This window comes from Urocampus carinirostris, chromosome 14 (assembly GCF_059441175.1).
Source record: "Urocampus carinirostris isolate Australia breed hairy pipefish chromosome 14, RoL_Ucar_1.0, whole genome shotgun sequence".
In the NCBI taxonomy this organism is placed as follows: Eukaryota; Metazoa; Chordata; class Actinopteri; order Syngnathiformes; family Syngnathidae; genus Urocampus; species Urocampus carinirostris.
Genome location: NC_142362.1, coordinates 9,942,844 through 9,966,103, shown reverse-complemented (window position 1 = coordinate 9,966,103; position 23,260 = coordinate 9,942,844). Strand labels below are relative to the sequence as shown.

The window sequence follows — 23,260 nt, the reverse complement described above, 5'->3', positions numbered from 1 at the left end:
TCGATACCATACCCATACCATACCTAGAAAAACGAGATCTGTCTGACAAAAAAACGAGTTGAGGGAAAATACAACACAAAAAATAGTTATATGGCGTACAAAATTTGAAAATATCCAAAAAGACAACTATAAAATAAAGAGGAAATGTATACATTGATGAGTATGAGAACAGAGAAATACAAAATAAAAAAACTAGTTATTATGAAATACTGTGTAGGAGAAGTGCCCGTTTGTATACTATGATTTCAGTATATGAGAACTGTAACTATTACATAGCTGATATTAAAAAACATTTAGAAAATGCAATCTTAATCTGAAACAGACGCTCCTCTGTTTTCCTGAGGGGGCGTGGTGAAACATTTGTCGACGTCACTCCTATGACGAAGGCGGAAGTTATCCATTTCTACCATGGAGCACTACTCAGGACCAAAACAGTGACGTTTGTGCCGTTATTTCAAAAAAGAACCGGACTTTACTGAATATACCATATTTATTGCGTCTGGTTAACGCCTCTGTGATTTCCTGTGACAGCGAGGTCATTTAGAAGACATAAAACTAAACAAGACAAAAATGGAGGTAAGTGAACGACGTGGTTTTAGCGTTAGCGGAATTGAGAGTGTCAGCACTAGTGAGTGGAATACTGTACAAGCAAGTTGTGAAATCGAAAGTATGCTATTATCCAGATACATTTTTATTGATGAACATGAAACAGGATAACATGCATCGTATTTAAAAAAATAGATTTTCCGATCATTTACTGTCAATAGTCAAGAAATTTGAATGTGATGCTTATATACTTGACTTTAGACATGTTTTAAACTATCTGTTCTGAATGAATAACTGTGTTTATAGTATTGCTCAGGTATTTCTATCCACGCATGCCTAAAATTCTACTTAAAAGAAGCGTTATTTAACAGCAAAGTACCTGAGGTAGTACATACACTCAAATAACTTAAGATCCACCAAACAGTTTCAACTCCAGGGTCATCCTCGCCTTAAACAAGCACACAAGACTGTGAAATAAATATCTTACCTGATGTAGTAAAAAGAGGTATACTGTATTACTAATTTGTTTATTTACTATTATATTTTGCAAAATGTTGCTTCAAATGCAATTGCACTATTTTCGTTGCTCTCTCAACCAAGGCCAGTCTCTCAGCACTACCTTGTACATGTTGCCTATCCGGATATTCTATATTATTTTATTTTATTGTTTAAAATTTGCATTGCATTCTTATTCTGGAGTACTAAATTTAATCTCATTGTAAACAATGTTAACTATCTTAACAACCACAACAATAAAAGCAATTCTAAAACGATTAAAGACTGCAAACTACATGCTATATGGTCCCCCTTTTTTAATATACAGTATTTGTAAAGTTACGATATGGCTCTTGTTGGTCAAATGGAGTCAAACGTGATGAAATACATTGTAAAGGCGTAGAACTAAATTGAAGTCTGCAGCAAACCTAAAAGTTATGTAAATAAAAACTAAACCGATAAATTACATTACATGACAAGGAGTTGTCATCTTTTTTTGTATTAAAATAACAATAAATTAAAATTCTCGAATTGAGTACTTGAAGTGCCGCTAAAATCAGGTATGACAGATAATTCATTTACAAAACAATTGAATGCACTGGGCAGCACGGCAGCTGAGTGGTTAGGGTGTCCGTGGCACAGTTCTGAGTTCATGAAATCGAACCTTCTTGTGTGGGGTTGGCATGTTCTCCCCGTGCTTGCGTTGTTTTCCTCCGGGCACTCCGGTTTCCACCCACATTCTAAAAACATGCATGTCAGGTTAATTGGCTGGTTCAAATGAACGAGCGAGTGAGTTGTCTGTCTCTGTGTGCCCTGTGACTAGCTGGCAACCAGTTCAGGGTGGCTCAAATTGGCTCCAGCACCCCCGCGACTCTACTGAGGATAAGCGGTGCAGATAATGGCTGGAGATAATGGATGGATGAATGCACACTGCTCTTTTTAATGCCTTTTTGTTGATTAAATTACGCATTTCAAGTATCACATTAATCTTGACACGTTGCAGTTACATTTTGTAATCTTAATTTGAAAGTGTTCTTTTGAATCAGATTTTCGGAAGACAATATCACCCCAAAAACCTTTTCCAAAAAGCCTTTTTGACATTATCAACAGAATTATTTTTTTCATTATTCAATATTTTTTTTTTATGGTTCTGTATTCAGATTGACATGACCGTTATTAACAATCATACTCAACTTTGATGGTACATAATAACTATTATAACAATTCAAAAACACAGTAACTGTGTTTACTTCTTTGAAAAGGCTCAAAAGTAAATCAGAATTTGCTTAATATACACAGTGATTGGCTTGATCAATCCAAACTGTGCATGTCAATGGAATTGAATTAGCAAGGTTTATCCACGTTTGCCTCCACCTTAAATTGAATTGAAAACGCTTTAAAGAGAAGTACACTTGACATTTTCATGAGGAATCTTTGCAGTGGTTCAAGCCAGTGTTTTCTGAAACTCATCAAACACCTTTAAGCTGTGACTATAGAATTCACCTGATTAAGTAGATTTAATTTTCTGTAATTGTTTTTTTTTTCACCATCATCATTTTTTGCAGGAACCAGGTGGAACAGTGTCCGAATATGTGGCTTCACCGCCAGCTACAGCTTCCAAATCAAAGGTTACTTGAGACTAATGTTGTGTTATAAAACAAAACAACAATTCATATTTTCTTCTCTCTATGTGTGCAAAGAATTTTACATGGTTTTTGTTTAATGTGTTGTTTTTCTTATTACATATATTTAGCTGGATACATTGTCCAAAGATGATCTTATTAAGTTTACCAAAAAGCAGATGGCTGCTTACCAAAAGATGAAGAGCAGATGTGCAGGTGATTGCATAATGGTTTTTCAGAAGGGACATAATGAGACTATGGCAGTGTTTGACTAAGTGTGCATTTTCAGATTTAGAGAAGGAAATTGAATCCCTTAAAATAAATTCCAAAACCACAACCAACATTTCAGATGAGTCCACATTAATTCAGGTAAGATTTTCAATATCATAATATCATTATTGTAAAATTACCAATAACGTTTTTGCCTTGTTCATGACCTGTGTATGACAGGAGCTTACGGAACGGATGGATGCATTATTGCTGGAGAAGGCAGAAGCCCAGCAAAGCCTTGCATTGTCTCACAAAGAATTGGAGCGAACCAAGCACCTTGCAAAGGTCAACTCAAATGCCAAATGATTTAAATGGAACTTTTAGAAAGATACATTCTTAATCTAATGTGGCATATTTCTGTATTGAATTGTAAGATCAAGAGATTGACGCAAATTGTTTGTAGGACTGAATTATTTAGTCCATTTTTTTTCTTTGCAGGATGATGTCACAAACCTGACTCATGTCATAGAAGATCACAAAAAGACAATTGAAAGTCTAAAGACCAGCATTGAGGAATCAAACAATAAACACCAAGACGAAGTTGCGTACTTTCAGCAATTGCTGAAACAGCGAGAAGAAAGTGATAGACAGGTAGACAGTGAAAGAGAGAAACAGAACCTAACTAAGGCGACTTGTGAGAAATGTCAATCAGAGGAGGACAAATGTTCCCTGGAAGTTCGTCTTGAAACTCTTCTCGTGGAACTGGCTGGGATCAAGGAAAGAAATTTGAAGGAGGTTTCCAAGCTGCAAGAGTGTCACCAGAATGAGCTGACTGAGGCCCAGCAGGAGATCGAGAACCTGAAAGAAGAGTTAAGTCAGAGAAGTATGCAGCACGAGGAGGAGTTGAGGGCTTTGGTGGAGGATTGTGAAATTGAGAGGGAGCGTCTTCTTTTGCTCCAAGAAGAGCTTACTGAACAACTGTCTCTTAAAGGTACAGCAAATATCAATCTGAAATGAACTTTTCTTCATGTAAGAACTTGATCGGTTTTGTTTGAACCCGACATCAACATGATTTGTAGGATGTTCGACGTTTTAACAGATTTTATGTTTTGTTATTGTAGAAAGTACTCACACTTAAAATAATCATAATATTATAGGTCAACGGTTCTCAAATGGAGTTACTCGGAGTATCCATTGCTGTAATAAAAAGGAAGTCAATAAATTATATCCTAAAGATAAGCATCAATACAAAAGAAAAGCACTTCTATGTAAATTTCCTAAAAATTGTCTTACATTTTATACTGCTTTTTTTTACTAAAATATGAAAAAAAAAACTTCAAATAAACCAATGTCAGGTAACTTTGTTAATATTAGGTGTTTTTTTTTATTTAGATCATAAATGTAGAACATTTTTTTATATATATACAAATAAAATAACTGTCTTAAAATGAAGAAAATGATCCAATGTCATGTCAGAAAACATTTTTTCATTTAATTGTTTTATTTTACTTAAAAAATATGTAAAACATAAAATATTATTTGTATAAAATAAGAACATAATTTTCCCGTTTATTTTACCCCAAAATAAAATAAACTAAACAATATAAAAATATAGTAAAACAAAAAAAAATGTTCCGCCAATAGGCGAATTTTTTATTTCTTCCCAGTGCCATTTTCAATGCCATGCCAAAAATCATTTGTAAAGCAATGTTTGGAGGATGAGTTTACCATTGTTACTAAATGAGATAAATACACCAGATATTACGAACTAAAACACATTTTAAAACTTAAATACCTGAAATTGGCTTTGGTACTTAATAGAAAGGACATTACTTTTTTTTAAATCAGTCAATGTTATAATTAACATCACTTTTATTCAAGCAGATGGCTACCTCCAGGATGTACAAGAAGAAGATGAGGAACCTGGTCGCAGCTCAGGGATCGCCAAGATGCTTGCGGTGTCTGCATGCAGTCAGGCTGAATCGGGCCATATTGATGGCGAGTTAACACAAGACGGTAAACTGAAAGCAGCCCTGGAAGACATTCACGCTCAGAACACGATGTTACAAGACGAGCTCACCCTGCTCAGTAATGTAAAGAGTGAGTTGGAGGCAGAGCTGGAAAGAGTCAAGGATGAGTTCCAGATGGAGAGAGAGGAGATGGACTTTAAAATCAATGAGCTGCAGATGAATAGGGAGATTGACCCAACAACAACAACCCTAAATGTCGTAAATGTTGGGTCGGAAACAAATGTGTCGGGTGATGCCAAGGAGTCAGTCCAAGACCAAAACTCTTTGGAACAAAATGACAAAGAAGAGCTTAGGGCCCAGTGTGAAGCCTTAACTCAGGAAAGAGACTCTGCTCTGGATGAATTAAATCACATAAAAGACATTCTCCAAAACCTGGAAACAGAACTCGGTAAAAAAGCGAATGATTTTGTTCTCCAGTACAAAGCCATGAAGGAAGAAGGGGAAAACATTGTTAAGAAACTCCAGTGTAAGACAGAGCAACTCAGCCAAGAGAAGAAAGACCTGCTAGCCAAAATCCAAAACATCACAGAAGAGAAAAAGACTCTGACGGAGACTTTGGAAGATCTCAAGCTCAAACTTGAGGATTATTCTGCTGAAGAGCAGAAACTCCAGTCTTCGGTGGAAAAGCAAACAGCCTTAGAACACGAACTCAGTGAATCTGTGGAAAATCTAACCAGGCAGAATCAAGAGATTCTCTCTCAATTGCAAATCAAAGAAAACATGATAGAAGAACTCAACGAGATTGTGAACACACTGACTGAACAGCGAGACAGGGAACAAAACCTACTTCAACTTCAAGAGGAGGAGATACAGAACCTTAAATGTAAAAACACCAAAGATATTGAAACACTTCTGGAGGAGAAGCAGGCAGCACAACTACTGAACGACAACACTGAAAGAGAGCTAGCAAACCTGAAAATGGAGCAGCAGACTGAAATTCAGGATTTAAAGCAGGGCAGAGATAAAATGGAAGCAAGCTTGAAAGAGGAAGTAAGCAGATTGCAGGAAGCATTGTCGTCCTCAACGCTGACCATGCAGGACATGTCCTCAGAAAATGCTTGTCTCCAAAAAAAACTGGAAGAGGCTGTGATTAAATATTCCCAAACACAGAAAGAACAAGAACTTTTGGCTTTCAAGTCTGCCACTCTAGCTGCTAAACTAGAAGAGCAGGCTTTCCAAAAAAGTGAACTTGAAGCAAAAATCACTTCTCTGACCGAAGAAGTAGAGCTTGCTCACAGTACTGAGACAGGACTTCAAGAAGCTCTCAGAAACACAGAGGACAAAATGGCAGAACTCCAAATGCGTTTAGAAGAGGAAAAAGAAAGAAGCATGTTAAAAATCAGTCTTGAAGAGGCTCGAGGAGAAAGGCAATCTGAGGTGATTCCAAACCAGCCTCTGGGTTTGCCGCTCGAGAGGGACGCGATGAGCACCAACCAGGAGGAAACACTAAAGGATACCAAAGGGCTCCTTAAAGACCTGCATGATATGAAGTCGCTTAATGAGAAGATGCAAGCTGAGAATCAGACTTTACTAGCCCAAATCAATCTGCTGGCTCAAGAAAAGGAAGAAAATTTGCAAGCCCATTCGGATATGGTTGAGAGAGAAAATGCAAATTTCAAAGAAGTGCTGGTGGACAAGGAAACACAAATAACACAACTAAGGGCTGAGATTGTTGCTCTGCAGGTAGGTGTGGTTACATTTTCTTTTTCTTTGCTCTTTCTTTTGTTGAAATTAAAAACTCCCAAAAGAGGAATCATTTCTGAGCTAGAATTTTGCTCATTGTTAGAACATATTTCTACTTTATATTTTTATAGTTTTTCTCAGGGCAGCGCAGTGGTTAGCGCGTGTGCGGCCACAGTTCTGAGGTCATGAGAACAAACCTTCCTGTGTGGAGTTTGAATGTTCTCCCCGTGCTTGCGTGGGTTTCCTCCGGGTACTCCGGTTTCCTCCCACATCCCCAAAACATGCATGTCAGGTTAATTGGCCGGTCTGAATTGTTCCTAGGTATGAATGAGCAAGTGAGTTGTCTGTCTCCGTGTGCCCTGCGACTGGCCGGCAACCAGATCAGGGTGTCCCCTGCCCACTGCTGGGATGGACTCCAGCACCCCCATGAGCCTATTGAGGATAAGCGGTGCAGTTGATGGATGGATGGATGGATAGTTTTTCTCATATTATAGTTCTATTGTATTTTGACTAAAAACAAACTCGATGTGCAAAATAATCTGCCATTTTGGATAATTTTTAGGTTATTGTTTTTACTGTATTATTTCAGTAAAATCCAGGAATTTTCCCTTTTGTAAAATGTAAAAAAAAATAATACTCAATAGGAAAAAAAATATCTGTTTCAGATCATTGTATGTGTTTTTCTTATTTGAGTAAAACTCTCATCTCATCTCATTAGCTACACCGCTTATCCTCAGTAGGGTCGCGGGGGTGCTGGAGCCCATCCCAGCAATCATCGGGCAGTGGGCAGGGGACACCCTGGAACAGGGCACACGGGGACAGACAACTCACTCGCTCATTCACACCTAGGGACAATTTGGACCGGCCAATTCACCTGAAATGCATGTTTTTTGGAATGTGGGAGGAAACCGGAGTGCCCGGAGGAAACCCACGCAAGCACGGGGAGAACATACAAACTCCGCACAGAAAGTCTGGAGCTGGATTTGAACCCACGCAGGAGGTTCCCAAGACATGAACTGTGCCGCACATGCGCTAGCCACTGCGCCGCCGTGCTGCCCGCTGAGTAAAAATCGTTCTATTGAAATACAGGATTTTTTATTGTAACGTAAAATAATATTCAATAGAAAAAAATATGTGTTTTAGATCATTTGAAGTGATTTTACTGTTTTAGTGAAAACAAATGTGATAAAATACAGGAATTTTCTTAACGTACAATTAAAAAAAACAAGATAAAAAAACACTTCAGTTCAGATCATATTACGTGTTTTTAGCTTAAAACAAAACACATTTGAGTACAGTAATTTTCTTCTTTTAAGATAAAGAAAACAAAAGTGATTTGGAACAAAATTATTTATTCCAGATCATTTTAAGTGTTTTATTTTCACTATTTTAGTGAAAATAATTCCAATTACATACAGGAATTTTTTTATTATAAAGTTAAAAAATAATCCTCCACATGAAAAATCCCTACTTCTATTCAGATTATTTTTAGTTTTTTTATTTTAGTATAAAAATAATTCCAATTACATACAGGAATTTTTTTATTGTACAATAAAAGCAAATAGGCACAAAACTATCTTTTTAAGATCATTTAAAAATATATATTATTCGACATTATTAGAAATTAATTCCAATACAATACTGTAATCGTATTAACTTAAGATTTGAAATATGATATTGAATTTAAAAAAATACATATTCAATCAATTTATTTAAAAATGTTTTGTAAAAATAAAAGTTAAATATATTTTAACTGTCCAAAATTATCTGCCAGTGGAACAAAAAAATCTTGTGGGAAATATGATTTTTTTTTTTTTTTTTACAATGATGTTAGTTTTGCAATTGTTTTTTGTTTATTGACTCATTTTTTTATTTTGTCAGCAAACTGCAAAGTCTGCCTCTGAAGAAAATGATTCCTCAGAAATATCACAGAAAATAGGTATGGTCTTCGCCAACAGAGTCTTGATACTTATTGCAGCTTTGCAAGGTTCAAATGATTATATGCCACAACAAAGTTAATTGTTTTGGTCACACTATTCAATACTAAAGTAACTAAGTTAGTGGTTTCCTTTGAATTTTGAAACATTGTTAGACTTGAGCAATTTTTACAGGCGCATTGGAGAAGGACAACAAACTAAAAGATGAGATGATGACCAAAATCAAGGCAGTGGCGGTCAAAGCAAAAAAGGAACTAGAAACATCCAAGAAAGAGGTATGCTGCAAAATTTATGACTTAGGGAAACCTGATTAAAATTTTAAAAAATCCAATCCTAGGTTTATTGATGTGTGGTTCTTAACCTTTCTTGATTATAAAATTTTCTTTTGCAGGTCGCAACCCTCAAAGAAGAAATAGCTTTTCTTAAAGCAGAGCGAGAGAAAATGACCAACTCTATGAAGGACATCATTCATAGTGCTGAAGGCTACAAGGTATTGCTTTTAACTGCATTGTGAATTAATGATTTAATTATTATTTACTGTACAGATAGTAGACAGAATAATGAGCTGCTGAAGGTGTCCAAAATAAAATGTTAAGTTTTTCTTGAGAAGTTACTGATGGTGAAGCTACTAAGATTTGATGTTTTGGGGCGCAGGGGAGTATCTGATAGTTATTTTTTCGATAAAAGTGTTTTAATTATATTTTTTACAGCAGAAACACATCTTCTATTCAGTTTAAAAACACAATATTCTAGTTGCCCTTCAAAAGTACTGAAACTGTTTTAAATCACTTGGGATTCTAGGGGTTATCTTTTCAGAAAATGCTTGCCAGTAAAAGAGTTCATGAAATGCAAACATTTTTAAATATTTAAAAATGAAAAATAATAATATCAAAGACAGTTTTATTAACTTTAATCAAAACGTTTATCTTGATAAACACTTGGACTTGCAGTGTAGCTACAAACATTTTACCAAAGCCTGGTGCCAATACAAGGGCGTAGTTTCTGCATGGACAAAGGGGAAATTGTATTTTTTTTATTATCTGAAACGTTAATAGAAAATATATATCCATGCAACATTTATATGTTTAAAATTTAAAAAATATATATTTTGTCCTATAGAAGGAAATTGCCATTACATCTATTTCAAATTGCCTAAATTTATTTTGAGTTTTTCTTTTTCAAAATCATTTTAACTAAGACGTGATGAATCCCCTGGTTTCCATAAGAACCACCCTCTATCCCATTCTCATGCTCCATTCTGTATAAACAAAATCATCAAATCTTTACTAAGGACTGCTGTTTCCTGTACTCAAATGTAAATACAGCTTATATCAGAGACACAGTTGCCTTGTTTGAGCTCTTCGGTCTGTGGTGTGTGTGTAGAACCTGCAGATCGATTACGACAAGAAAACAGAACAACTTGATAAAGAGAGAGAAAAGGTGGAGGCTGCAGAGAGACAGATTGCTGACCTTACTAAACACCTCAGCAGTGCTGTCACACAGGTAAAATAAACACACGTTCAATCACCAACATGCACATCACTGTGGACACATATGAACTGTGAGCCAGTAACTGTAAGGTAGAGTTCCTCAATCTTGCTAACACTTCTCCAATCCAGCTTGCATGTGTCCTTCCATCCTATTTACAGCCGCTGACACTTTGCCCAGTTATGCTTGGCAGTGCAGCGCTCACAAATGGCCCATCGGATTTGAGTGGGTGAACCTGAGAGGAGTTGGGTTTATATTGACTGAATGCTCCTCTCTCCCAAACTCATAACTGTCTCTTTGCAATAAGAACTGCAGGCAGGTAAATGGAGCACAGTAAAGCCTCCATATGCCGCCCGGCAGTGCTGCTCTTTTTTTCTTAGGACACAGTTTTGTTTTTGCGTGCGCTCATTGGTCTCGGGGGAGGGGTGAAGGCAAAGTGGAATCCAGTCAGGGAATTTGAAGTACATCTGGACGTTTTTGTTTACCAACCGTAGTGTCAATGTTTGGTTGACAGATGAAGAGGAGACAGCACTTGCCGGTTCAGTGTTTCTCGTGGAGTGAGCCCGCAGAGTCTGCTGCTGTCAGATTTGCATGAGCAATTTACTAATGTTGTTTTGTAAGTGTAGACTAGAGTATGTACCGTCTGATTAGCATTTTTAAGTGGAGACATTTAATTTTCAAGCCCCTCAGTGGATTCCAGATAAAAAAGGAAAACTTGTTGTTGAAATTTGCTGTTCAATCATAGAAAAAAACATTTCATAATCAGGAGTATGTTGTTCTACTTCATTAAATGGAAATTAAGATTTTTCTCAATTTGTGTGACAAAAAAAAATCCATGCCATGTGTTCTCCATACTTAACAGCAAATATGATAGTAATGGTCATAATTGGAATATGTTTTGATCTATAGGTCAATGTGATCACCAGTGAGAAGGAGGATCTTATTGCAGCTTTGGAGACCTCCAGGAGTATGGTGAAGCAGATAGAAACTCAGATCCAAGCGTTGCAAAAGCATTCGGCCAGTCAAGACAGAGATCTCGTGGCAGAGAAGGCAATGAAAGAACAAAAGATCAAGGTAGACATTTACTATGAATTTAGTACATGTTTACATAAAAGGCAATGCATAAAAAATTGGACTTTTTTAATGCATCATCTCTCAACAAAGGCTCCTTTGCAAATGCTTAAAAATGTGATTGCTGCTCATACGCAATGCCGCTTAGAGTGAACACATGATTACTTATTTGGTAGTGTTTTGCAAGTAAAGCTTCATTTAGAACTTGTGATTTTTTGGACAACTATACTCCTGTGTGCATCCTTTTTTCAAGTTTCACTTCCTTCAACCTTCATAATTAAATGAAGATCTCAAACACGAGGAGTTATAAAATTCGAGTTCTTTATGAAGTTTCATTTTTTTCATCATTTACAGCCATCACAACTGTGCAAGTGTTTTTTGAATTGAACTGAGTACTTTATTTTTTGTGTGACAGTGTGTGTGGGAATGGGTAAGTGTGAAGCACATTGTAAAGCGCTTTGGTAGGTCTTCATTGACTTGAAAAGCGCTATATAAATGCAGACCATTTACCATTTATTTTATACATTTATATTGCCATGTTGTGGGATGTAAATGAAATTTAAGACTCAACCATAGCACCTATAACCTAGTGAATCAATATAATATTCCATTATTTTATGTCTAAAACTTTTTTACAATGTGCAGTCATTCATTTTTCACAATAAACAAAGTAGATTCGACAAATGTATGTGTGTGTTATAGGAACTAATGAGAGCATCAAAGGAAGTGGATGATCTGAAAGCCCAGCTCAGCAAGCAGCAGCAGCAGACACAACACACCGCCCAGGAACTGGAGCAACTACGCAAGGTATAACAATGAACAAAGCCACAACATAGCTTTTTAAACTCTCCTGTCTCTGAGGAGTTCTCCAGTCAAGTGCGGTGACCGGTGATGGCTGGCCTGCAGCTACAGCAGTAGCTCTCTAAAGAGAGAGAGAGCAAATGTTAGCCTACAGCAAAGGAAAGTGCTGCTGCTTTTTTTTCCATTAGCTCAAACGCTGACATAACACAAGTTTACACGAAGGCTGCCAAGAGGTCTGACTTGTCCTGTCCATGTTGTTAGCTCTATTGAGACTTTTGGTGCTGAAATTGTATACGAATGCACAGCATCATGACTGTAAAAAAGTCCCACAAACACAAATTTTTAGTGATTTAATTTCACATTTCTGGTTGTATTATCTTACTAGGAGGCACAGCAGAACTCTCTGTTGGACATGGAGATGGCTGACTATGAACGTCTGGTCAAAGAACTCAATGCTAAAATCTCAGAAAAGGATGAGTTTTCTGAACAGTTAGAGGCTCAATTAACCAAACTGACTGAAAGCGAGGAGACACTTAAGCAAGAAATTGGTATGTTAATGCTTTAATTTTATTTCTGTGTAATTATTGTTATTGTTTGAACTAATCTGAGACTTTTGGTGTGGATGCTTTTTTAAGCGTTATAGCTGCTTCTGCTAAAAAGTTAACTTTTTGAGTTAACTATTTAATTTGTTTCCCCCTAGCAATAGATTTATACAAGGTGTAGAAATAGTGCCATCTAGTGGCTGACAATACTATGCAAAGGCCAAGTTAAAATAAACTTGGCCAAACAGTTTATTTTTTGAAGTAGACCATGTAATTTGATAAACACTTTGACTTGCAGTGTTCATAATTTACTCCAAACATTTTACAATAGCCTTGTGTCAACGTAATACCGTGATATGTTAATCAGATTACTACAATCATGCTAACAAATTTGTGGTTTTAGCTTGTTTCATTGACATATGTGTGCTGTTTGTAGTCCCTCATTTAGTTTCTCTGCTTTTCTGTGCCCAGAAACGTTGAAATCCCAGCTTGACCAAGGAGAAGAGAAAAATGCAAAAATTAAACAGTTACTTGTGAAATCTAAAAAAGAGCTGTCGGATGCCAAAAAGCAGGTCTGTTCTACTGCTACATTCTGTGTTCGTATGTGTTATAACTGTTGGAAATTGTGCTACATTTACTGACACTTTCCCACAAATAGGAAAACTCCCTAGAGCTGTTGCAGGCATCATTGAGAGGAGAATTAGAGGCAAACCAGCAACAATTAGAAAGCACCAAAGTAAGGCATCTATAATAATATCACGATATAGAAATTTGGTATCAAACATAAAAATTACACTGTGCGCTTCTTTTCTTTTGAGATCGAAGTGTGTGACCTGATTGCCGAGCGGCATCGTCTTCAGGAACGGCTCAGGTCAGCATTGGACCACCAGAATTGGACTCGTAGCACTCTGGAACAAAGTATTAACAACCTGCAGCAGGAGAGAGATATTGCCAAGGTGCGCACGTCCACACAAGATTGACACCCAAGCTTGCTGTGGATTTTCTATAAAGGCACATCCTCAAATTAGACAGATCACGTTTTTCCCCCCTGCGATATAGTTCTCTCTAATTGCTTCAGTGGAGGTTGTAATTTAGTCACACAATACTCATGTGCAGACAAACATCAAAAACAAATGTTGCTGATGTTACACTGTATGCAAGTCTAAAGACACACACACACACACACAGATTAAGGAAACCAAGATTATCCTCATAACCAAGATATTTTTTATGAATGACAATCAATTTTTTGCTTTTTATGTTGTTTCTAGGCTGAACTTGCGACCACTGCTGAGGAGTTTGAGAGTTATAAAGTTCGGGTACACAATGTGCTGAAGCAACAAAAGAACAAGCTCAATGGGCAGAGTGAAAGTGAAACCGGCAGGCGAGAAAAGTAAGAATTTTGGTTTCTTTAATGGATTGAAATACTGTAATCTCTTGTTTATTGTAGTTAATGAGGAAAAACCATGCAATATGCCAAAATCCGCAAAGTAGCAGCCCCCCTATTTTTAATTTACACGCCGCCGGCCATTGCTCGCAACAGTGGTCGATCAGGGATAATGGATAGCGACTATATGAGTGCTGTTTATTTTAGGTGGAAAGAACGGAACCAAAAGAGCCACAACAAATGACAATAATTTGCTCTCTCGGCCCTCACTCTCAGCAGTAGTCAACTGGTAATAATGGAGCATGTCCAAAACAGTGCAGTTCCCTTTAGGCAGCAGACAATGGGGCACTTCAGCAACCTAAACTGAAAAAAGTACTCTGCAAGCATTTGCTCTCAGCAATAGTCGACTGGAGATAATGTTTTTGCGGTCACAAGTGGATTTTATTTTAGGCGGTCCAGAACGGCACACCTGACAATAGTGCCTTCTAATGGTCCCTAGTCGCAGCAATATAGGATGGGGAATAATGGATCACGACCACAATTTGCAGTTCATTTTGGGCGGAAATACATAACTCGGGCTTGACAAAATTTTGTTTTAATTCATTTTATTTTGGTCTCCCATCCAAGAACTACATAGAGTCTGACCCAACCCTGATTAGCCTCCCGAGATAGAGCGTTCTGAGAGTGGAATGACCCTAAACAGGTCAGTGTGCTGTCGGTTACTGCTCGCGGCAATATGCGATAGGGGATAATGGATCACGGCCGCACGGGTGCTGTTCATTAATTGGTGGGCAGAATGGTAAAAATGGTTCGCCAAGCCCAAACATAAATTCACTCTGCCGCCCCCTGTTCACGAAAAATGCGATCAAGGATAATGGCATTCAAGCTGCAATTCATGCAGGCCACTCAGTACAAAAAGCAAAGTAGTGAGGGATTACAGTAACAACATTGTCATTTATTAAAATGTACTGGCCTAGGAAACACATGAATTTTTATATTTTTATGAAAAGTGTTTAAGAAGTAAGTCCAGTTTGACAAATAACATAAGAATTGTATCTGCCAGAGAGCAGTTGTTGACACAGGTGGACGAGCTGAAGTCCAGATTGGGAGAAAGCCAGCAGTACCTCCAAAGCAGCAATGAAGAGCTGCAGCAGCTTCAGAACGAGCATGACACACTGTTAGAGCGACACAACAAAATTCTTCAGGAAAATGTTAGCAAAGAGGCCGACCTCAGACAGAGGTGAGCTTTTTGAGCAGTGTTATGAAAAATGCATTACACAGTACAACAGAGTTTGCTTTTGTAAAATCCTAAAGCGTGCTTTCCTATTCCTGCTCCGTCTCTTCCTCCAGATTGCTGTCGGTGCAGTCCGAGAACGTGGAACTGCGCTCAGAGTTGGCTCAGGTTCAAGCTGACTCATCTTCCCAGATGGAGGCCCAGCGACAGACGCAAAGGGAGCAGCTGAGGAAGCTTCAGGACGAGCACCGGGCCACAGTTGAGACGTTGCAGGGGCAGCTGACTCGGGTTGAAGAGCAACTCTTCTACTTGCAGAGTCAGAACAGTGAGTAGTGGAGAAACAGCTGATACCGAAAGGGTCTCATCAAAAAATATTTCTAGTGGTTTCGGTGAACTTCAGTGTTAAACCTCCTTTTAAAACCATAATTTTTGCCATTAAACATAAGAGGTAAGAGCATGCTGCTTATGCTAAAATGGCTAGTGACTGGTGAGTAGGTGTGAGGGCCGACCAATTGCATCATTAGGAAGAGTGACTCGTGTTGAAAGGCCTCAAGGTGTATTCAGATACAGTTAGAAGTTTCAAACTAAGAATAGTACTAGTAAAAATAAGTAATTGCAAAAATCTGAAAAATGTCGGCATTATAAATCTATAAAAGTCTGCATGTCCTTTGTTTTTTTTTCCTTGTACCTCCTTACAATCAATTGTAAATAACGCCATTAATGTTTACAATACCGAATACAGGCTTACAGCCTCCATTCTATCTATTATATTTAATAGTTACCCCTGTTAACCAGAAAAAAAACTCAAGCACACAACAAGGGACATTTTTACCAATTTGTACAATTGAACGACTGTGTCGAGTGGTAAAAATGATGCTACTTCAATTTTTACTGCAAGTTTACCTTAAAAGTCTCCTAATGCTGGTGTTTACTGTACTAAAATGTGATCATATATTTGGATGGTCGGGGAATCCAGCTTTTTAAAACCAATTTGAAATAATATACCCTTGTTAAAAATGTTTCATAAATATGGCGCATCGGTCTATAGGGCGCATGAAATTAAAACTAAAGAAAGAGAGAGGTTGGCAGAAGATTTTAAAAAATCATTTCATAGGATATATTAGGAAATATGGTGTCCCAGTTGCATTTAATTTATTATTTCCTAAATTTCAGATTTTATTTACTGTATTTCCAGTCTCTAAGGCGCATCGGATTATAATGCGCACCTTTGAATTTCTGGCAAGTGTTCTGTTTTTAGATGCGCCCACTAGTCATAAAAATACAGTTGATACATTTTTGAAAACAATTACTAAAAATGCATTCAACACAAGCAAAACAAGACCATCTGTGCTATAAGACAGCCTTACCCCCAAAGAAGCCATCAAAAGTTTGAAATATCTTGTTATTTCCACAAGAGAAATGATGCAAGAGAGAGGAAAGGATGGCATGTCGGAGTGTTTATGGGTTGGAAGCTCATTCGTCACTTCCCACACAGCTGCCTCGCAGATTCAGATAGCAAATACACACGCGGCAAGCGGCTTAGGAAACGTCAGGTGTTGGCGACTGCTCAGGTTCGATCCCGCCTCCCAGTGTGGCGAGCAACTCTGCGTGGCATCTGGACAGTCGCATCATTAGTGGCTCGCACATGCGTGCCAGTCTGTGAAGTTAAGGCCGATATTAATCCTTACCAAGGTTATATTTCAAGCTTTTACTGGTTTTCAATTTTATGGCAGAGAAATGATTAAGAATTTATGCGTTTTAGTGATCAACATCCTAAATCCGAATGTTTTCATGGGTTTAATATTTCCTTGTGTGTCTGCTACCCCCTAATGTCCTCCAACGTTAGTAAAACTGTTAGCACGCTTATTAAAACATTTCATCCATGTTCATTCAGTCTCGGCGTCGCTCCAATCCAGCCGGAAGTCCATTGACACTCAGCACAAAAATACAGACCAGAATCAGGTAGGACTAGGATTAGGGTCCCCAAGTGACCTTCAGTGTATGGCCAGGGAGGAATGTGAGGGTATGGAGACCACAGAAAATGAAAGCACCTCCCCTACATCATTACTTTCTTTGGAGCACCTTCTCACGTCACCAGACCCCAAACAAGGTGGGTTCAAATGAGGACACTTGAATAACTGATGTTCAACTATTACATCCCATCAACATTTCTTTCTTAGAGCCCTTTGTGTGGACTGTAAAACCCACCAGGGACGAGCTAAGCCAGAAGCTGAGCACAGCCACACGCAATCTGGAGCACATGAACAGCCTCCTGCATGAAACTGAGGCTACTAACGCTGTCCTCATGGAGCAGATTAACGTAAGTGATGCAACACTTAAACAAGGTGTTTTTCAGTTGTCATTAAACAATACCGACCCACAATGGAAAGAAGAAACCTTTGTTGGGAGATGAAATTTAATACTAGATTGTTTTCATTTATTTAAGTGTATTTTATAATTTTATACCAGAACCACCTGCGAAACGTGAAAATTGAAATTAAAGTAGCACCTTCTTAAAAGCCCCCAAAAGGTTTAAATTACCTTGAGATGACGTCATTACCGACAGAGTATACGACTGTAACAAAATAACATTTATAGATCAATAGATAACACACAACACTTAATTGCAGTTGAATGGTTTTATTGTCATTATAGAACAGTAAAACAAAAATTAGAGGGATTCTCCTTTCAGTGTAAGAAAGCAATTTAGAGAGCCTCCGGCTAGCTCCGCACTAGCATCAGGTGTCCTTGGACTGAGCCAGAACTCCGCAATGATTAATATAAAACCGTCCTGAATTTAGCTGTTTCCCACGAATTGTAGCATCAGGTCATCCGTTTCATGGCTAATGGACCTAGCATTGGCAAGATAAAGGGTCCGCAGCGGGGGCTTAGAAGATTTGTTAGTCTAGCCGTTAGCAATAGGCGGGACCAGGAGCTTCTCCCCGACGTCGCCCCGTCACTTTTGTAACCCAATGATAATCCGTGGATCCATTTTTTTGTGCTCTTCTGACTTTTAATTGGTGAATTTATTTTCATTGTAACAAGCCACTAAAAGCTAGCAGTCATCATACGTCCCAGTTTGTTTACAGAGGCAGTATCCGCTGTTTGACTGACCGCATACACCAGCCTATCACAATTCACGCACACAGAATGTCACACCCACCCAACACAGAGCGCCCTCAGAGTGCTGTCTAACAGAAGACAATGCACGATATAATGAGATCAATGACAATAAGGACAAAAGCAATTCAAAATTCTCGAAGCAGTGAACCGACAATAACCAATGAGTGAAGTAGCAAGGGGTCTCTATATGGGATTTCTATTGATATTTTTCACGTTAACGCCTACACTTTTTTTAACATTGTTTATTATTTAACCAAAATATGTTGTTGTATAGTAAAATGCCCCTGAAAATTAGTTCTAAAAATCACAAGGAAGAATACAAACTGCAGAGACTCAAAGAGACCAAACTGCATGATTTTTTGCGCGTGCATGAATGGCTACCAAAACAAACGCCACAGCTCGCAGCTTTACTGACTCGTTACATTGAGAATAAATTAATTAAATCGGACTCCGAGGAAAGTCAGAATAGAACAAGGAAAAGCTGCGGGGAATCATTTTATTTAATGTGTTCCAATATTATATTTTTTACCACTCCATCCGTGCCTGTATGCATACATATCAATACCACTGCCTGTCAAGAAACCTCTTGCTGTTTGCACCCACATGTCTATCTATAAAGGACGGTATGCCCCAACAGTAACGTCAAAAAGTTTCACGTTGCTTATGGTGCCCTCCTTGTCCAGCAGAAAGTAGAATTTATGTTCCTTGATTTTGAGTGGGATGAAGGAGGGGGATTCCTGTCTGTGGGCATGACAAGCGACTTGGGACAGCGGAACGGTTATTGTTCGTCCATACCCCATTCCTAAGGGTGACTGTGTGGTAACTGAGACAGTTTTACCACCACGGAAGAGAACCACCTGACTGACAGATCGCCGACAGTACAGAATCCCCAATCCCAGTATACTCGCTCCAACTGCCACACAACCCAGCGTGAAGCCGAACCTCCAGGCGTTGGATCCCAGGTTCATTTCAAAACTCCACATCCCGGCCAAAGCGGTACTTTTGGGAGCTTCTCTTCTCTCTTTGTTCCGAGCCACTCCGGTGTCTTTGAGTCCGGTGTAGGCGAAGTGAGCCAGGTAAGTCCAAAAGAGAAATTGTCCACCGCAGAAGATGGCAAAGAGGCGGAAGTAGTACGTTCTGTCGTGTCGGAACAGGGTGACGTCTCTGGGCGGCTGAGTGGAGGTGCAGAAGCTGCGAGGTGCGAAAAAGCGAACAATCTGGCCGGTAAAATTCACATTGGCAAGCCGGGTGGACACGTTGCGTAATGGAAAGGTTGACTTCAGTAAAGCGTTTTTCTGCTCGATTGTGATAGATCGGAGCGGACAGAATGCGCCGTAAATGCGAATTAAATTCATGGTGTATGGCTGGGGGCGAAAAGAAATAAAACATAGACTCGCGGTGAGGATTGTTGATAATGCCACTAGAAAGCGCACGGAAAAATGTATTCTAGCTAACGTTTTGTACTGACATAGAGCGCAGCCATTTTCACGAATGACGTCACGGGTACAAGCTATGGCAAACGCGTTAGGCCAGAAATAAGAATAGTCAAGTCATTTTTATTTGTTTAGCCCTTAATCTCAAGGTGTCTCAGAAGGCTGCTCGGACCACAGATTACTGCAATACACAGACTATTATTACACTATCACCTGATGTAAAACCTACATGAGGGCAAGGAAAAACTAAAAAACCTCAACATGAGGAAAATGGAGAAACCTTAAGCAGGGACAGCACATGAGGGTAACCCCCCTCCCAGGATGACCAGGCTGCAATGGATTTTACAATAACAAATAATACACATATAGTGTCAACTACTACTGCTGTGCCACAACTTTTTTCAAGTACTCAACTTTTTCAAGAAACAGTAGATTTGACACAGGTCTATAACTATATACGGTTTCTGGATCAAGGTTGGGTCGTTTAAGTATAGGTTTAATAACAGCAGACTTAAAAGCCGCTGGAACAACACCTGAGGAGAATAGAATAGACATCTTTGTACTTTTTCCATACAGCTTACATGGAAATGCCAGTAAAATCAACATTTCATTTTTTCTAATTTTGGGTCCAAATTAGGAAAAAACGTCAAATTAAAGTGAACATATATAATTTAAGTGATTTATTCTTTTTTCTTTTCTTTTTTTAACAAAACAGTGGCGGGTCATTTTGGCCCAAGGACAACGGGCGTTAAGTCATTTTCGTTAACCGATTTGTGCACTTGTGCAGATTGTGATGTTTCTATTGAAAGCTGATTCAAGACAAAAAACTCAATTTGGCCAAAAAGTCAAGTCAAGTCATTTTTATTTGCACAGCCCTTAATCACAAAGAGTCTCAAAGGGCTTCGCAGGTTATTACACAGACTATTTTTCAGGCTATTATTACACCATCCCCTGATCTGGAACCAACATGAGGGCAAGGAAAAAATCAAAAACCTCAACATGAGGAAAATGAAGAAATCTTGAGAAGGGACCGCACATGTGGCATCCCCCTTCCAGGATTGCCAGACAGCAAAGGATGTTGCAATCACAAATAATAGAGATATTGTGAGTTAAACAGTTATGTTATTAGTGTGATGATATATAGATAAACATAGTTGTGTGCTGTTAGGCATAATACAGTATTTCAGATGAATTTTGTAGTACCACTAGATTATATAATGAATACATTGTCAAAACTAGCTGTGAAATATGAATCATGATACCGCATTTATTACACGAATCATCATATCTAAGATACATTCTTGGTGCTGCAGTACTTCAAAATTAGTTTAGTATATCAAATGTTGTCAGGTCAAGTCACATTAATTTTCATAGCCAGTAATCACAAAATGTCTCAAAGGACTGCACAGGTTACAATTACACCATCCCCTGATCCTAAACCAACATGCGGGCAAGAAAAAACTCACAACCTCAGCATGAGGAAAATAAGAAACCTTGAGAAGGGGCCTCACAAGTGGTAATCGCCCATCAAGGATGACCAGGGTGCAAAAGATTTAGCATTGGGTAACCGTACACAAAACATGGTGAACGTCAATGAATATCTTCTATTTCTGCAGCTGTTAAAAAGTGAAATCCGTCGACTGGAACGTAACCAGGAACGGGAGAAAAGTGTGGCCAACCTGGAATATTTGAAGAACGTTCTGCTTCAGTTCATCTTCCTGCAATCAGGCAGCGAGAGGCAAGCACTGCTTCCGGTCATTCATACCATGTTGCAGCTCAGCCCCGATGAGAAAAGCAAACTGGCTGCCATTGCACAAGGTATAGTAAGACACATATTTTCTAAGGTTATTGAGTGTTCTAAAGAAAAGCAATACACAGAAATTCCAATGTACTTTCTCTGATGTGCAGGCGAGGCGGAGGGGTCAGGCACGCGAGGCTCAGGCTGGGGATCTTATCTCCACAGCTGGTCTGGGATCAGATAGAGGGAAGCGGGATCAGTCGACCACAAGGGTCTGGAATGTACATTGAAAAATATTTTACAGATCATCAATATTTGATTCCACCTCGTTAAGCAATACTGACAATGCAGTAAAGGGCTTTTGCAAGAAGTAGAGTTTATGTTTAAACTCAATCTTGAGCATACTACTGATTTTTTTTTTCATCCTTTGCTTGAAAATTGATTTGTAATTATCGTTTGGCATTTCTTTGAGGCATTCACCTTCCATATGGATAACTGAAAGGAGTTTTTTTTTTAATTTTGAAACTAGGAATCTATTAATTCCATCCAATATGATGTGATTTTTTTATAGCTTCGTATTTATTGTAATAGTCCTTATTTGCAAACTAAATGAAGAATTAACAAAATTTGAGGAAACTGGAATGACCTTACATCCTCATCTCATTGGCAGCTGGTTGTGACTCCATCCAGATAACTAAATGCTTATTATGGGTTTTTCTTGTTGATGTTGTAAAGTATCACCTGTACTGAACTTTGCCGATGCAGGAAATGACAAATAAGGGTGAATCAATGCAGTAAATCAATCCACTTGGCATTATTTCTACTTGGTTTTGTCTTGATTAGCAAGTATTACAAAATGGACTTGTGTAAATGATGACACAATAAAGATTCACATTATGTTAATTTGGGTTTTTTTTTTTTATTTCTCCTCAATGGAAAAAAATAAGCATTCTTGCAATGGCATGATTGTAAACTGTTATTGTCAATAGTCCGGACACTTAGCTCTTCATGAAGTTTTGATTTGTGTTTAAAGCAAGGGTTTCTTTCCGTGAATAACAGTCTGATGCTGTCAGAATTCCAATGAAGCGAGGAGAAAGTATCCATTCCTTGTTTAGCCAGAAGGCGGGGTTGTAAGGATTTCCTTTTAAGGGAACGAATGTGGCGCTTCTACTGTAATGATGCAGTCTCTGGGGGAAACAACCAATGTCTTTTTTCCTGCTAAAGGAAATGCATACTGGAGTGATAAGCCCCCTGCCACCAGTAGGCACATTTCAATTACCCTTTTCTATCTACACTGCAAATTAGCCACCACCAAGCAAGTATAGATTTTTTTCCAAGACATTTTTTGGGGATGACCTATTAATTGCATATTTTTTTTCAAAGGAATAATGAATTGTTGTTCACTAATTAAGAATATTTCATTTCATTTGATAAATTTGTGATATGCATGGGCGTACCCACTCCATTTTGAGGGGCACTCAAGCACCCCCAACTTCAACCCAAGCACCACCCCGCCCCCCCCTCCCCCCCCCCCCCCCTTCTCCCTTTGCCTTAATAATGGACTTAAATTAAAGGCTTAAATATGCTGGAAAACGATATAAAACAATAAAAAAAAACAATAATGTGAACAACACTGCGTCCAAAATACTGCACTGCCTTGAATTGTTGTAGACCATTTGATTCCTAGCACCGCACTTGGCCCCTCCCCTTTCCTTTTATGCTCTGCTCGTGTCACTTGCAGCATAGAGGTGGAATCTGAGGAGGCGCCGGTATTTACAGTGACAGTATGTTATACAGTGTTTATGTGAAACAACTATTTTACCACCCAATACCATGACTTTTTTATCGACATATATTAGTCCTCATTTGAGCTGCATTGTTGCATGTGTGGTCATCCCTCCAGTATCAGCATGGACCTTT

At 38.5% G+C, this 23,260-nt stretch overlaps 2 protein-coding genes across 3 annotated transcripts; one reads left to right on the top strand and one right to left on the bottom strand.

Moving 5' to 3' along the window:
• The first annotated feature begins 404 nt into the window (after positions 1-404).
• On the top strand, positions 405-22,241 carry gcc2 (GRIP and coiled-coil domain containing 2). Of its 2 annotated transcripts, none has more exons than XM_088352515.1 (24): positions 405-576; positions 2,607-2,669; positions 2,795-2,879; positions 2,953-3,032; positions 3,114-3,218; positions 3,372-3,864; positions 4,758-6,586; positions 8,468-8,525; positions 8,698-8,798; positions 8,915-9,013; positions 9,907-10,026; positions 10,921-11,085; positions 11,785-11,889; positions 12,269-12,431; positions 12,897-12,997; positions 13,084-13,161; positions 13,244-13,381; positions 13,697-13,818; positions 14,876-15,052; positions 15,163-15,371; positions 16,941-17,156; positions 17,227-17,366; positions 21,219-21,420; positions 21,511-22,241. In XM_088352515.1, exons 1-24 carry the CDS (start codon positions 571-573, stop codon positions 21,582-21,584), a joined length of 4,929 nt encoding a protein of 1,642 aa, XP_088208641.1. In that variant the 5' UTR covers positions 405-570; the 3' UTR covers positions 21,585-22,241. The 2 variants fall into 2 exon arrangements, with proteins under 2 accessions (XP_088208641.1, XP_088208640.1); XM_088352514.1 differs by having other exon boundaries at positions 4,755-6,586.
• tmem223 (transmembrane protein 223) lies at positions 18,652-19,689 on the bottom strand. Its single transcript, XM_088352516.1, has one exon. It carries the CDS (start codon positions 19,522-19,524, stop codon positions 18,781-18,783), a length of 744 nt encoding a protein of 247 aa, XP_088208642.1. The 5' UTR covers positions 19,525-19,689; the 3' UTR covers positions 18,652-18,780.
• Positions 22,242-23,260: the final 1,019 nt, after the last annotated feature.

Excerpts from the sequence above, each read along its gene's own strand:
- gcc2 (XM_088352514.1), top strand. Across the intron at positions 11,890-12,268 it reads AACTGGAGCAACTACGCAAG|GAGGCACAGCAGAACTCTCT; the intron begins GTATAACAATGA and ends TTATCTTACTAG. Across the intron at positions 13,819-14,875 it reads GAAACCGGCAGGCGAGAAAA|AGAGCAGTTGTTGACACAGG; the intron begins GTAAGAATTTTG and ends TGTATCTGCCAG.
- tmem223 (XM_088352516.1), bottom strand. The coding sequence starts at position 19,524 with ATGAATTTAATTCGCATTTACGGCGCATTCTGTCCGCTCCGATCTATC.